This window comes from Gavialis gangeticus, unplaced genomic scaffold (genome assembly GCF_001723915.1).
Source record: "Gavialis gangeticus isolate Ggan-Ray unplaced genomic scaffold, GavGan_comp1, whole genome shotgun sequence".
NCBI lineage: Eukaryota > Metazoa > Chordata > Crocodylia > Gavialidae > Gavialis > Gavialis gangeticus.
Window position 1 is genome coordinate 9396037 of NW_017729024.1, and position 15428 is coordinate 9411464.

A 15428-nucleotide genomic window follows, 5' to 3' on the forward strand; every position below is an offset into this window, starting at 1 on the left:
ATGAGGGTGTCAGCCTGTCCATGCCGATCAACCCGGCCAGGTCAGGCATGTCATGTTAGTGTGTGTGTGTGTGTGTATGAATCACTGATTTGGGGACTTGAGGAACCCAGCCCCGCTGAACTGAGTCCTGCACCATAGCTCCATTGGGGGTGAGGGCTTGCAGGGGGAGAGATACAGCTCTGTATAGAAACACCAGTAACACAAGCAGCACATTAATAGAATTACCAAGACCCTAGCCCTAATAAATGAGCACACCGCAAAGTAGCGGGCAAATCTGGTAACACCTGCACATATGAAAGTGAGGAGCAAATTGAAAAACAATTACTTTAAAATGAAACATGGCTTTAGCAATTTACATATAGTACCCATGCACCTATTTCATCCAGAATTGATGCACATTACATTTTTTTGAAACTGCTGTAAGTTTTAACGCAAGTATTCCATAAAGACTCTTGAGCAACCCTTTGGCACCTACTTATATGTAGTACAAACAGTGCAAGCCAAAGGCTTGTGATTTACCACATAGTTCATTGGACTGAGCCCCACCAGAATCAACAGCATTTCAAGCCATGGTGACCCCACAGTTCAGCACTGCTCAATGTGTGTGTGTGTATTGCAGATACCCTGACAAAGGATCCGTGTGCTAATTAGCCTCCGCTCATGACTGGAACTGGGTGTTCTTGTCGAGTATTGGGATGCTCCAAAAATACATATGCAGATGAGGCACAGGGCAACCTAGTCTGGCTTCAACTCATGGAGGCTGGGGCCACACTAATCATATGTAACAGGCTGAGAGAGAGGGGTGACAGAGGGATTCTAGGTGAACTGTTTGTGCCTCTGTTTTGTGATGTTTGTCAATCATTTAAAGTTCATGAAAAAAACATAAATAATTAGAAATGGGAAAGAAAGGCACAGCTCAGTTGTGGGTGTGAAGAAAAAGTCAGAATGTATGAAATGTCATGCCTCACCATGATTTGAAAGAGGCAGTGAGGAGGACTGTGGTTAATGGGTATAACTGTAACCCTTATTCAGATGGACTATGCTACTTATTCTTCTGGTACGTTTCCACCAGCATGTTTGACCAGTGTGGGCCATGCGTGTTTTATAGTCATGCTCAGTAATGGCTGCATTCAGTCAACTTCATAATTGGTTTCCACTGCTGAGCACATGCTGCTTTTGGTAGCATCTTAACAATAGAAAATATATTTAGTGAGATTTCCTTGTATGTGATTATAGGACAAGGGGCTTTTTTCCCCATGCTAATTGAGGGGGCAAACCTTGTCTTGTATTTGGTATATACAGTAATTTGTGAAGAATTTTGACTCACTTAAGAATTGGTATGCAAAAACACATTTTAGCAATGAACGATCACTTAATGTATAATAATTTAATGTATTTAATGCATGCATTTAATGTACAATATTTGCTGCATCAGTAATAGTGGTCTATAGGAAGAGCTAAAGAGAATTATACTATTGTGGGTGAACACAGAAGACTGATTACTGAATCCTTTTGCCTTGCATGTGCCTGACTGACTTTTGTTTCACATTCTCATGAACTTTGGGAAAATCCCTTAAACACATAGCTATGTGAAGCTGAACGAGGGGAAATTGGTTTTGGTGCCTAAGGAGAAACTATTTTTCTTTAGATTCATAGATTGTAGAGTTGGAAGGGGCCCAATGGATCATCGTGTCCGACCCCCTGCCCCTAACAGGAAAGAGGACTGAGGTCAGATGACCCCAGCCAGGTGATTATCACGCCTCCTCTTGAAGACCTCCAAGTTAAGCGATAGTACCACCTCTCTTGGAAGCCCATTCCAGACTCTGGCCACCCTCACTGTAAGAAATTTCTTCCTAATGGCCAACGTAAATCTACTCTCCACTAGTTTGCACCCATTATTCCTAGTTACTCCCTGGGGCGCTCTGGTAAACAGCACATCCCTAATTCCCTGCTGTCCTCCCCTGATAAGTTTATAGGCGGCTACAAAGTTACCCCTCAGCTGTCTTTTGTATAGGCTGAAGAGATTCAGATCTCTCAACCTCTCCTCATGGGGTCTTTTACGGAGGCCACTAATCATGCGAGTGGCCCTCCTCTGAACCCTCTCCAGATCCTCCATGTCCCTCTTGAAGTGCGACACCCAAAACTGGACACAGTGCTCCAACTGTGGCCTGACTAATGCCGCATAGAGGGGGAGCATCACCTCCCTTAATCTGTTGGTCATGCATCCGCTAATACACGACAAGGTGCAATTTGGCCTTGTTGATGGCCTCATTACACTGCCGGCTCATGTTCATCTTGGAGTCAACTATGACTCCAAGATCTCTCTCAGCGTCTGAGGTGCTAAGAAGGATATCCCCCAACCTGTAGGTGTGCTGGGGATTCCTCCTTCGTAGGTGGAGTACTTTACATTTATTTTTGTTGAATTGCATCCTATTACGTTCTGTCCACTGATCTAACCTGTCCAGGTTGGCCTGTATCCGCTCCCTGCTCTCTGGTGAATTAACTTTGCCCCATAATTTGGTATCATCTGTGAACTTGGAGAGAGTGCTCACCATACCCTCATCCAAATCACTGATGAAGATATTAAATAATACTGGCCCAAGGACTGAACCTGCGGGACCCCACTGCCTACCTCCTTCCAGGTGGGGGGGCATGAGAAGCAGCAAGGAGGCTTTCTGTGCAGCTCCTCTGCTCCCTGCCACTCCAGGTCATATGGGGTGGGGAAAGCAGGGTGGTAGGGAACAGTGGTGAGCAGGGGCCTGCTGTTCCCTGCTGCCCTGCTTCCCCCCCTCCCCCCCATGAAGCCCAAGCACAGCACGGAGCCAAGGAACTGTGTAGAAAACCTTGCTGCTTCTTGCCCCCCCCGATGCCCTGACAGCAATGGGCACTGGAAGTGCATCACCAGGGCAGAGGAGCCCCACTGTCTCCAACTGTGCCAGGTCACTCCTGCTCCTTCTAGAGGCCCCAGGGGAGGGAAGCAGGGTGGGAGCTCGACCCCACAGCCTGCACCTGTCCCAGGTACAGATCTGGGGGGCACGGGTCCCCCTGCCCCCCAGGACTGCACAGGGTAGTGGGGAACCAACCCTTGTCCTCCCCCAGACAAGCCACGCGTAGCCCCATCCTGCTCCCTTCTGGGGCCCTGCAGCCGTGCATTGTGGCAATGGGCCCCAAGCCCCACCTGGCTGGACAGCAGCCTCTGCCTATGCCTGCCCCGGGTACAGATCTGGGGGGTGTGATCCTCCCTGCCCCCTGGGAGTTCATGCAGCAGTGGGAGGCTGTGGAACCAGGTCTGTACTCCTGGCGGCTGGGGGCCCGTCCGGCAGGGCTGGGGGCACAGGGGTTGTGGGTGGGGAGTGAGGGGCACCAGGAGGGCCAGGTGGTGGGTTGTGGGGGGCCTTTAATTTTAATCATGGATTTGGGGGGGTTTAGCAGAGAATTGGTGGGGGGGTTCTTAAATCAGGGACAACCAGGATCCCTTCTTATTGCATGATAAAAAGTTCCAACCATCTACAGTACACATTTTTGAGGTCTAACTTTAATTTTATAGCTGGTTGCTATTGAACTTTAATTTGCACATGTAGGAGGGTCTCTCCTGTGGCTGGGAGTCCTATCAGCTGACAGGGCTTCCAGCCACAGGTGTGCATGATGCCTACTGTGAAACCCTTGGGGCCCTGGGATTGTAGCTGCTGCAATCCCCATGGCTCAGGGGTGCATGAAGAGCCCTGGGCCCACATGTGCAGCTGGGACCCAGAGTCCTGTATCTAACTAGGCTCTCAGTCCTGGCTAGCCCATTGGCTGCAGGACTTTTGGTCCAGGCTGTGCGTGTGGTGCATTGGAACCAAGACTCCTGCCAGGTGCAGGGACTCTTGGTCTCAGTTGTGCGTGGACCCTGCAGCTGGGAATCCCCCTCAGCAAAGAAGGATCCCAGCCATGGGAGCCTGCTTCTTGTTGATGCAGATGGAGCTTAGGCTTGTGTTTCTTCTATATCAGCCATGACTGGATCTAATGCTCAATCCCACGACAGCACTTCTGGCCATGCATGTGTATAGGAGGCCTGACACATGCCTTTCCCTGAAAGTTTCTTTCTTTGATCCACAGGTCATAGTTTATCTAGTGTGAATAGTTATTATTTACTTTGTATTTCCTTCCCCACTCATGACCTAAGACTCTTGACAGTGGTCTGTACAATCCAGAAACCCTTTGGTTCAAACATTGTCCTTTCTGGTTACCTAAGATGACTTACCTTGCTGCTTGCCTCACTGAGGATACATCACTAAAATAAAGCATTTGAAAATTCTTCACAAAAAGGACTAAAAAAATCCCAGGGATGTCATGCACTTCCAGGCAATAACATACCCTTTACCCCTCTGTATAGAATATCTCCATTACAATTCTGATATGAGAGAATGAAGAGGAGGCCCTTTATAAGCTCAAATGGTAGCATATGGAGGCACATGGTCCAAGTGCCTTCCCAGCTAGAAATGTTCAAGAAAGCTCTTCAACTTGGATGTACTGGCATACCAACACTTAAAGATGCGGTCCATATTTCTGTTTACACTAAGGACAACTATTCTAAATGTGTAAATATTTTTTTCTTACATATGGCTGACTGATGTATACATTGAGGTGGAAATGATACCTGGCACAACCTCATATGACTATATTTTGCTATGTAAATATTTTTGAGAATTTTGTTTACTCCTTATGTATCCTTCTTGAAAGGCTTCATCTCTTTTTGTTGGTCAAAATAAACTCTTAGTTTCTATCAATAGTAGTCATTGAGGCATTCAGGCTGACTTTGGAAGTATTGGTTACTACATCTGATAATTGTCAGTAAAATGTAGAAAAATAGGACTGGAAGATATTAACTTTGTCAGTGTCCAGTCTTTTTCTATCAAAGGAAACCATGTCATACTGTGATATGAACTTTTGCATATTAGTTATTATGTTTAGATGATAATAGTATTGAGTGGATCAACCTCTAGGATTGTATGAACAACTAAAACTCCATTTTGTGCTTGTTCCCTCCTTGACATGAGTAGATGAACTTCATATGCCCTGTGTACATGAGTGTCTGTGTGAGAGGGTGAATGGTGAAAAAATGGTAACTATTTGCATGAAAACAGAAAAAGATTTAACTGATTGTATAAGCAACAAGGTGCTGATGTATAAGTTACTGGACAGTGAACTTATTAAGCTGAAGAACTTGTCTGCAATCAAGTTCAAAGAAGATAATGAGAAGAAGGAATTCTGCATACCTTACCTGCCATTTGAACTATGCAGTGCTTCAAGGACATAACGTTTCAAGGCAAAGTTACCAACTAAACAATGACTGGAATGACCTCACTGAAGATGCATTAGAATGACCCTCTAATTTCTAACCTAAATTATTTTGTGGTGAGCTTATAACCATTAATTCATATGCCAATATTTGCAGTTGGTTTAAATAACTTAATATGACAAAGGAGAACAGCATCCCACTACACTTAGGAATAATCATATCACCAGGGATACTGGTTTTCTCAGATTTAAAAAAAAAATCCCCCATTTTTGGATTTAAAAAAAAAGTAACCCAAAATCCACATTTTTCCAGGATTAAAATGAAACACCACTATATGTATACATCTGTGTTTCATTTTAATCCTGGAAAAATTTGGATTTTGGGTTACTTTTTTAACCCAAAAATGGGGGATTTTATTAAATCTGAGATTTAGGTTTCTTTTTTTGCAGATCCATCACAAGCACACCTCTTAATTTGGCCTTTTCTGGTGTCTCTCTTTGGTCATTGTCCATTGTCTCCCTTATCACCATTTATTAATGTATCCAATCCTTTCATCCCTCTGATTCGGCTGGTTACTGCCAAGGTCAGTTAATTGGAGTTAGTAAGAAGGCCACTTCTATGCTATGTTAAAAAAAAAAAAGTTCTCACAGTGATAAAAAAAGAAGAGATATAATGAACACCTATGAGCTCTACAGAAGCAACTCAAAGCCAGCGAATGGAAAAAATAAAAAGTTAATAAAGCTATACAGAATTTAAGCAATGATTAAATAAGTTAAATATAAACAATACTAATAGCAGGTGCAACTTCAAAGCATTAAACATAGCAAGCTACCCTAACACTGGTCTACTTTTTAAATAAGATGTTGAAAATCCAAAGTGGATGCTGAAGATGCCATTTAGTAAGAGATCTAAAATAAAACTATTTTATTAAAAATAATATTAATAGGTGTGGGGGGTGGATTCAGAGGAAATACACTGGTCCAATTCAACGCTTCATTTGACTTCTTCACCCCTACTTTAAAATGAATTGATTGGGAGGGGGAGCAGCATTTCTATTCAGGCAGGGCTGAGGCAGTTCATTGACTTTATGGCTCATCATATCTCTGATTCTTGCTAATCTCTCTCACTCCACACTTGTTAATGATTCTCTGTCCTTTTTAACTATCTCATTACAAATATGCAAACTATCCTTCTGTAATTTTGCTGTCTGTTAGGCATTCCTGATAATGCATCTCATCTGTTTTGCAGCTCTACAAAGTATTTTTAGCTCTAGCTAAATGCCTTAACTCAGGTGTGGTAATTAACCTCAGGTATAGAAATGACTGACAATAAAGTATTGAAGGCACTATCAAGATGCTCAGGAAGGCTATATTTTGTTTTATGAATCTGAATTTAAAAGGTACATTTAACTATACTGACTACAGGACTAATGACACAATATCTAACTACATTTTTTACTACTTTTTGCCTCGTTTGTATTTTTAACATTATATCATTAGCAAATTAGTGCACATTCCAATAGTTATATTTATTTTCGCTTTGATCTTAAACTGAATAGTATAGTGCTAACCCCCTAGCATATTAGTGAAGCTTCTTTAACTGAAGAAAAATGTATTAATGTGCCACACCATCTACAACCCTTTTTCAGAATCCTAGATTCACCCGTGAATAGGTGACTCCTTTATTATGTAGGAGTACTTTTTGTGGGGTACTAAGGTAGCTAAGGGCCTAGATTATAACAGTCTCTTTACCATAGCAAAAAATGGCATAATAAGAACTGATGACCAAAAGTTAAAGCCAGGCAAATTCAAATGGGAAATGAACACTAATTTTTGAGAGGGTGATGAATCACTGTAAGAAACTACCAAAGGAAATGATAGTGTGTGTGTGTGTGTTGATAGTGTGTGTGTGTGTGTGTGTGTGTGTGTGTGTGTGTGTCTTTCTCTCTCAATGAATTCAAATAAATACTGGATATCTTTCTGGAAGATGCACTTAAGCTACACATTATTGAGCTGAATACCAAAATATTTAATGAAATTCTACAGTTTGTGTTCTATAGAAGGTCAAACTAAATGATTTAATAATCTGGTATGGTCTTAAAAGTTATTAAAATACATACTATGCAAATACTGGTATATGAAGTTTCATATCTACATTTGAAAGGAGTATTTGCTCCCAACCGCTTTGCTTGAAAGTGTCAGTCTCGAGGCTACTAATCTAATTCAAAAGATAGACTTTTTGGTCCTCCTGTTAGCTAGCAGAGAATATGTACTTGCAGGCAATTTGTATCGTAGTGTCTGGAGTTAACACAAGTGATCTCTCATATGTGCTTTAATAGATTTAACTGTTTGAAAAATACATCAATAAATTTATTTGCAAAAAGTAAGACAGAAAAGTGACCTCTGTTTTAACCCAGAGCAGAAACGTAATAGTAAGATTTGGTTCTCTTTGATAAGAGTAAAAATTACAGTTATTTCCCCTCTGGTGATTATAGTGAAGATTCAACAGGGCATAACAAACATTCTTATTATGTGGGTGGGTCTTCATGATATTACTACAATGGTTTATTTAGTCCCTTATAGGACCTTTCATGTCATCTAACTGTGTAGCCAAATTTTGATTCAGGAATATATAACTTTACCTCATAATCACCATTATTTCATATTGTTATTGAATAATGGGATAATGACAGTACAACTTGCCTGCTTTGCAGAGATGTAGAGTAACTCAGTTCTGTCCAGAATAAACACTTCTGCTTTCAGTGATCCCACCATCTCGGGTTTCTTTAAAGGACTGATTTGATATCTTTCCACTGGCTGTAGAACTCGTATCAGTGTCTTAGTCCTGTTAAAGTTAATAGATGCAGTGTTCCAGAGAGTACTTTTCATTTTGCTGTGAAAAGGTGCCATTTTTAATTGCAGTAACATCTAGGAAAAAAAGTGTTCATAAGTAATAAATTTAGGCCATTTCTGTACTCCTTCCCTGCTAAGCTCGGGACCTAGTCTGATGAACTCCTGCTTTGAGTTACCAAGGTAGTATAGATGGCTTATAAGGTTCCTCAGCATTTTCTGTAAGACAGAGAGGTTGAGGATGGCACTAGAGCACATGCTCAGGATTCCTCTAAACCATCTACACTGTGTAATTGCTGGGTTTGGGCAGCATTGGGAACAAGTGGGAAGGCATTGGGTGGTAGCACTATGGTCAACAGGGAGGCAGGATAAAGATAGCCTCTAAAGATGACTGATTATGTACCATAGAAAATATGTCCTTGCTCTACATTTTTGCCCAAAGTGGTTTCAACTAAAAGGTCCAATATTCTTGAGATGTCAAAAAAGGTCTTCAGTTCTAATTTACAGAGGACTATAATATTGAAGAAGTTCCTTAGAGTTTTTAATCAATTAGTTTAAAGGAAGTGCTGTGTCCCTGTACTGTCTCTCAGGGTCTTAAAGTCCAACCTGATTGTCTTCTGTAACAAGCTGACTGGCGCTGTGGATGCGGAGAGACTGGCGCATGTGGTGGACCTTTTTTTTTTTTTTAAGCAAGGCTTCTGGTACAGTCCTTCTCCCACAACATTCTTACAGGCAAGCTAAGGAAGTATGATGGATGAATGGATTGTAAGGTGGAAAGAAAACTGGCTGGAGCTTTGGGCTCAGAGTAGTAATCAATGGCTTGTTGTCTAGTTGGCAGCTGGTATCAAGTGCAGTGCCCCAGAGGTCGGTCCTGGAGCCGGTGTTGTTTAATGTCTTCATGAATGATCTGGCAGATGGCATAGAGTACACCCTGAGCAAGTTTACAGATGACACCAAGCTGGGTGGAGTAGTAGATACATTGGAGGGTAGGGCTAGGATTTAGAGTGACCTAGACAAATTGGAGTATTGGGCCAAAATCAATCTCATGAGGTTCAACCAAGGACAAGTACAAAGTCCTGCACTTAGGATGGAACAATCCAATGTACCAGTACAGGCTGGGGGCTGACTGGCTGGGTAGCAGCTCTGCAGAAAATGACCTGGGGGTGACAGTAGACAATAAGCTGAATATGAGCCAGGAGTGTCTCCTCGTTGCCAAGAATGCTAATGGCATCCTGGGCTGCATTGGTAGGTGTGTTGCCAGTAGAGCAAGGGAAGTGATTTCCCCCCCTCCCCCATTCAGCAATGGTGAGGCCACATGTAGAGTCCTGTGCCCAGTTTTGCCCCCCCGCCCACTACAGACAGGATGTGGACAAATTGGAGAGTCCAGCTGAGAGTGATAAAAATGGTGAGCGGGTTGGGGAACATGACTTATGAGGAAAGACTGAATGAAATGGGCTTATTTAGTCTAGAAAAGAGGAGACTGAGGGGACTTAGTAGCAGCCTTCAACTACCTGAAGGGGGGTCTGAAAGAGAATGGAGCTAAACTGTTGTCAGTGGTGGCAGATGACAGAACAAGGAGCAATGGTCTCAAGTTGCAGCAAGGGAAGTTGAGGTTAGATATGAGGAAAAATTTTCTCACTGGGAGGGTAGTAAAACCCTGGAACAGGTTACCCAGAGATGTGGTGGAATCTCCATACTTGGAGGTGTTCAAGATCTGGTGAGACAATGCCTTGGCTGGGATAATCTAGTTGGGGCCGGTCCTGCTTTGAGCAGGAGGTTGGACTAGGTGAGCTCCTGAGGTCCCTTCCAACCCTAACTTTCTATGATTCTGTGATTATGACTTGTTAAAGGTTAGGTTGGATGAGAGAAATTGAAGGTCTAATGATTTTTCTGGACAGAGAAACTGAGGTAGCATCAGAGGTGACATTTCTGTTAAGGAGATCTGCAAGGATTTTACCTGGAGATTTGCATTAAAGTTTGACTAGCACTGTTCTCTTGACTTGATCTCCTGCTTTTTTTGAGAGGGCGGTTTCTTCAATCTGTGTTCCATTAGAAATTCTTAGTCTTTTTGGGATAGAAGAGGGCCTTCTTTAAGAAGAAAATGAAGTAGTAAATATGGTTTATATTTGTTGCCTCCAAATACTAATCCTACCTGGCTACCTTTTCATTGGTTCTTGGTTGTAATCCCATAGGACTCCAGAGTTTAGGAGAAGGAATTGAAGTGTTTTAGGGAGTTACACTACTATTGATAGCCTTGGATCTGAATATTCAGTGAAGAGGCATTCATACATTGCTTTTCTGGAAAGTTCATCAGTGCCAGAGGACAGATTTACAAGTGTGAATGTGAAGAGTCAGCACTCATACAAAAACAGTTACTATGGAAACACTTTTTATATATATCACTTTTGTCTCACAATATGTACGCTGCCAAGACTGATTTTTCAGATTTGTGTTTTTTTGTTTTTTATGTGGGAATTCATATATGCCGTTTCCCCTTTCATATTGTATAACTTGTTGTCTACAAAACTAAGATCATTTCAACCAATATTGCTCTTGCTACAGGAAATAATATTTTGTTTAGAACAAGTGAATACTATATACTACCTACATTATGTTATCACAATTTTTTGTGTGAATATATTTACGTTTTCCATTTACATTACAGCAATGTAAATATTAATAATAATTGGCTATCCAATATGTTGTTTGTGGGGAAATACTCATGTTTGTTCTTCCCTGTGGCATGCACACATGCATGCATGTGTGCGTATAATAGTAGTTTATTGAAAACAGTGAGAGATCAGAGAGAAAGTAGGTAGTTGGTAATACAGGTGTAAAGGCTTCTGTGACTGGCTACTTGATTGTCAGGGCTGGTCCAAGGGTAATTGGCACCATAGGTGAACTGCGTACCTCAGCGCCCAAAAGGTGGAGTAACGATTCTAGTGATCTTTCCTCTAAGATCGTTTCAGAGGTCTTTCTCCCCTTACCAAACCAAAGGTCTTGGATCAAGGTGGAGCTGTTATTTATAATGATGTTCCTGTTTCAAGCTGCATATAATTTTGGCGCCCTCCAAATTTTGGTGCCCTAAGGCAGTGTTTCTCAACCTTTTAAGTAGCAAGTACCCCCTAACTTCTGAAAATTTTAATAAATACCCCAACACTCAATTTTCCAGGGGATTTTATATTTACAGACTAATGTGTGCCATATGTTGGAAGAAGGGCTGCGTATATAAGGCCATGATATGACAGATGTCTGATCTGCTGTGGGTAAGGATGCTACCTTTTACACCCGGGGTGCTCAAGAATGTACCTGGGCTAGAGGTGATGTTGGCTAAAGCTAGGAGGGCTGAACCCAGTGTTGTACAAAGCGTGGCACACCAAATTATTGTTGGGGATTTAAAGTGCTGCGCAGTGCGCAGCGTGCCAAATTTTTTGCCATAGTTTTGAGAGGAGGAAAGGGTGAGAGAGAGAGAGAGGAAAAGAGGATGAGAGAAAGAGAGAGACAAGGATATAGCGTGAGAGAGAGAGAGTGAGGCAGGGAAGTGGGGAGAGTGAAGAGAGAAGGAAGAGAGAGAGGGAAGGGGGGAGAGAGAGGGGACAGGTAGCAACTGTAATTGTGGAGCAGGCAGGTGGTGTCAGCTGCTTCTGGGGCCGCTGCAGCAGGGGTTGGAGCGATGGGGAGAAGCAGAGGCCACCGCATAGTGAGGTAAGTCTGTAGAGCAGGGTTCGGCAACCCCAGGGGCATGTGTGCCCCTGCTGCAGCAGCCCCGGAAGCAGCTGACATCACCTGCCTGCACCACAATTACGATTGCTTCCTGTCCTCTCTCTCTCTCCCTGCTTCCCTCTCTCTTCACCCTCCATGCCCACCCCCATCTCGCTCACTCTCTCTCGCCCTATATCCTTGTCTGTCTGTCTCTCTCTCTCTCACCCTCTTTCCCTGTGTCTCACCCCTTTCTCCTCTAAAAAGTATGGCAAAAAATTTGAAGATCCATTTGCAGTGAAACAAAGCTGAGTAGAGTGCAGTGACCAGAAAGGCCTATGAGGTCCCAGTGAAAGCCATTCCTGGGGGCCTGGCACAGAACTACTTCCCACAGTCTGTTCCCAGGGCTTTGTCTTGTTGCAGCAAACTCACGTGTGAGGGCACTGAGTACTTCCCAGGGGACACTGGCCCACAGTCTACTTGAGATGCAGAGTGTGGCCTCATTTTAGCTCTAAGAGCTCTTGGGGGGCTGTGGGGGATGTTGTTTCCAAGCCCACAGCAAAGCCCCAGCTGACCCAGCAGCCCTCCATTCCCAAATCAAGGCTTGAAAGTAACCAGGCAATCAGGTTTTCCATCATGCTCGCTGTGCCCAGCCCGGTGCAAGCCCAGAAATGGTTTGCAATGCACTGATTAGCTTTCGCTGCAAAGCTTCCAAATATTTTGGGCCTTAATAACACAATAAAGAGCAGAAACACTAATAAGCAAATTAGGAGAAGTTCATACTATGCTAATGAGTATGGCACACGGCCATTTTGCTTGGCACTCCACTGTTAGCCATGGAGCCCTGGCTGTTCCCAGCAGGCAGCTGGGAGGATGCACACCCTGCTGCAAGCAGCCCGGGCTCTGTCGCTGGCAGCAGCTAGCCAGAACCTGGGCTGGCTGCAGCCAGGAGGCTGCAAAGGAGCTGCTCCAGGCTCCAGCATCCTGCGGCTCAGAGTAGACGGAGAGGAAGGGGGGCCCTGAGGCAGCACAGCCCAGAAAAGCCCTGGGCAACTGCAGCAGGGAGGCTGCAAACAGCTGCAGCCCCAGCATCAGCTCCATGCTGGTGACTGCATTTGCACCTCAAAGCAGAGAGCAGGTTTATCCCTGCTCTTTGCTCTGAGGCACACATGCAGTTGCCGCCAGCACATAGCTGATGATGGGGCTTGGGAGCCAAGCGCAGCTGTTTGTAGCCAGCTGGGCTCTGGCGCAGCTGCAGCAAACAGGCTGTAAACAGCTGCATCAGGCTGTGCAGCCCTGGCATCAACTCCGTGCTGGCAGCAACTGCACGCACACCTCAGAGCAGAAAGCGGGGAGAAACCTGCTCTGAGGTGCATGTGCAGTTGCTGGCATGGAGCTGATGCGCAGGCTGCAGAGCCCGATGCAGCTGTTTGCTGCCTGCTGCAGCTGCCCCAGAGCCCAGGCTGGCTACAGGTGGGGCTGGCGGCAGCACAGGGCTTTTCCCCACATTCGGCAGCAGCGGCGCTGGGGGGGGTCAAGCAGCAGCCCCCCTCCCATCACCACAGCCTGCCCCGAGCTCCAGGAAGAGCCCAGTGCCACGGCCAGCCCTCCCGCCCGCAGTGAACTGGGCCCTGGGCGGGCTGGGTCATGGGGCCATTCCCCACTGTGCAGGAGGAAACAAGGCAGCACCCTGCCCCTCCTGCAGTCTAGAGATCTCAGTCTGCCCACCCCCTCAAAGACCAGGAAGGATAAAAAAGAAAGAAAACTTGCCTGTTGGTGGGGAGTGTACGGGTATCTGTGTTCCCGCCCTCCCCTCCTGCAACACCCTTTGGCCGGTTTCGGGGTGGGGGCGAGCAGCTGGACATGAACCCGGTGGCAGTAGGGGGAGCAGCAGCACTCCCTTGCTGCAGGGGTTTTCCATGCCCGCATACCCCCTGCCTGTGTCTCGCGTACCCCCAGGGGTACACATACCACGGGTTGAGAAACTATGCCCTATGTGAACTCAGTAGTTCGCCCAATGGTTGGACCAGCCCTGTTGATTGTATGTGAATGGGTCAATGGGTGGGTCTATATGGAGTGAAGCACAAAAATAAAAAAAATGGAACATTACTTTAGTCACTTTTGTGTATCTAATATTATGACTTTTTTATTGCATCCATAAGCTTAAAATCAGACATACTTGCACAGCAGCGAATAGGTACTACCGTAAAATACTCTGAATTTATTGGATAAAGGATCATATGCATGTAGAACTGGTCACCATTGTAGAAATTCAAGACTTACTGAAATAAATATTTTTTTTCTTGAAATTCTGAGTTAACATGTTAATTACAACACAATTCTGGAATATCTATTAACATAATAGGGCCTTTTTTCTAAATCGCAACATTGTTTATAGAGTGAGATTCTGTTACCATTAATGAACAAAATATTGATTGAAACCATTTATGTCCAAAGCACAAAATACTACAATTTAATGCACCTTTGCTTACTTACAGTACTCCATGTCAATATACATATTATGTATTTAGTATTCCCATTATAAATGCATCTTTCTTATCAGTCTTAGCATAACAACTTCAGAAAACCAAAAACCTTGTGTGTTTAAAGTAAAATAATAAAAATATTTAAAAACCTGTTTATATCTGCTTTTTTACCATTTATTTCAGGATCTGGAAATGGAGTGGAGAGGCGAATATTCTCTTGATTCTTCAAATTTAGATTGTTTGTTCAATAGTGTTCCTGGTGATGTGGAGTTTCAGCAAATCCTCAGTGATATTGATGAAAAAATAAAGAAAAATTCTATTAGGTAAATTATTTAAAATGTATTTTGATTGTCCAAATTACTGCTAAGAGCCATTTTGTTTGTTTGTTTGTTTTTCCTTCCTCTTCATGATGATATCTTATAATCTTGAAAGTTATTTCACTCATTTGGCCTTCGTTACTTTTCATTTTGTATATGAAAACATCAGTTAACTTTTTATTTGCTTTCCTCTGCAAAAATGTTTTAATATCTGGAATCTGCACAACTCTTGAAATTGATCCAACTGTTGTGAGAGAGAAACAGAGAGAACACGTGGTCTCATCCCTTAGGCACAGTGGTTGGGCTGAGGACAGGTTTTCTTTTTTAAAAAGTGTTACTTACAGGATGAAAAGCAGGAGACATTATAAAGGTTGAATTGTAAGTAAGCCATTCTTTTTCTTAATACAATAAGAAAATAAGTTCCCCATCCTCATCAATAAATTAAGTGACTGTGGCATTGATGCCTACACAGTTGGATGAGTAAAAAATTGGCTGATGGGGCATACCCAGAGAGTAGTGGTGTACAGGTTGTACTCAACCTGGCGAGACGTGAGCAGTGGGGTACCCCAGGGCTTGGTCCCGCAGTGTTTAACATCTTCATCAGCGACTTGGACAAGGGGTGGAAAGCACGTCCAAGTTTGCTGATGACACTAAGATGTGGGGTGAGGTGGACACACTTGAAGGGAGAGAGAGGCTGCAAATAGACTTAGACAGACTACAAAAGTGGGCAGATAAGAATAGGGTAGGGTTCAACGTAGATAAATGCAGGGTGCTGCACCTTGGGAGAAGGAATCCA

The 15428-nt window shown here is 43.7% G+C and overlaps 1 protein-coding gene across 4 annotated transcripts in view; it reads left to right on the top strand.

Annotated features, from left to right (window-relative positions):
- Window positions 1–15428, top strand: part of KIAA0825 (KIAA0825 ortholog) — a 446673-nt gene that overhangs the window by 26199 nt on the left and 405046 nt on the right. For all 4 annotated transcript variants that reach the window (XM_019516881.1, XM_019516884.1, XM_019516882.1 and 1 more), the window contains exon 3: window positions 14499–14638. In XM_019516881.1, the coding sequence (XP_019372426.1) occupies window positions 14508–14638 (131 nt within the window). In that variant the 5' untranslated portion in view covers window positions 14499–14507. The remainder of the gene's footprint in view (window positions 1–14498; window positions 14639–15428) is intronic.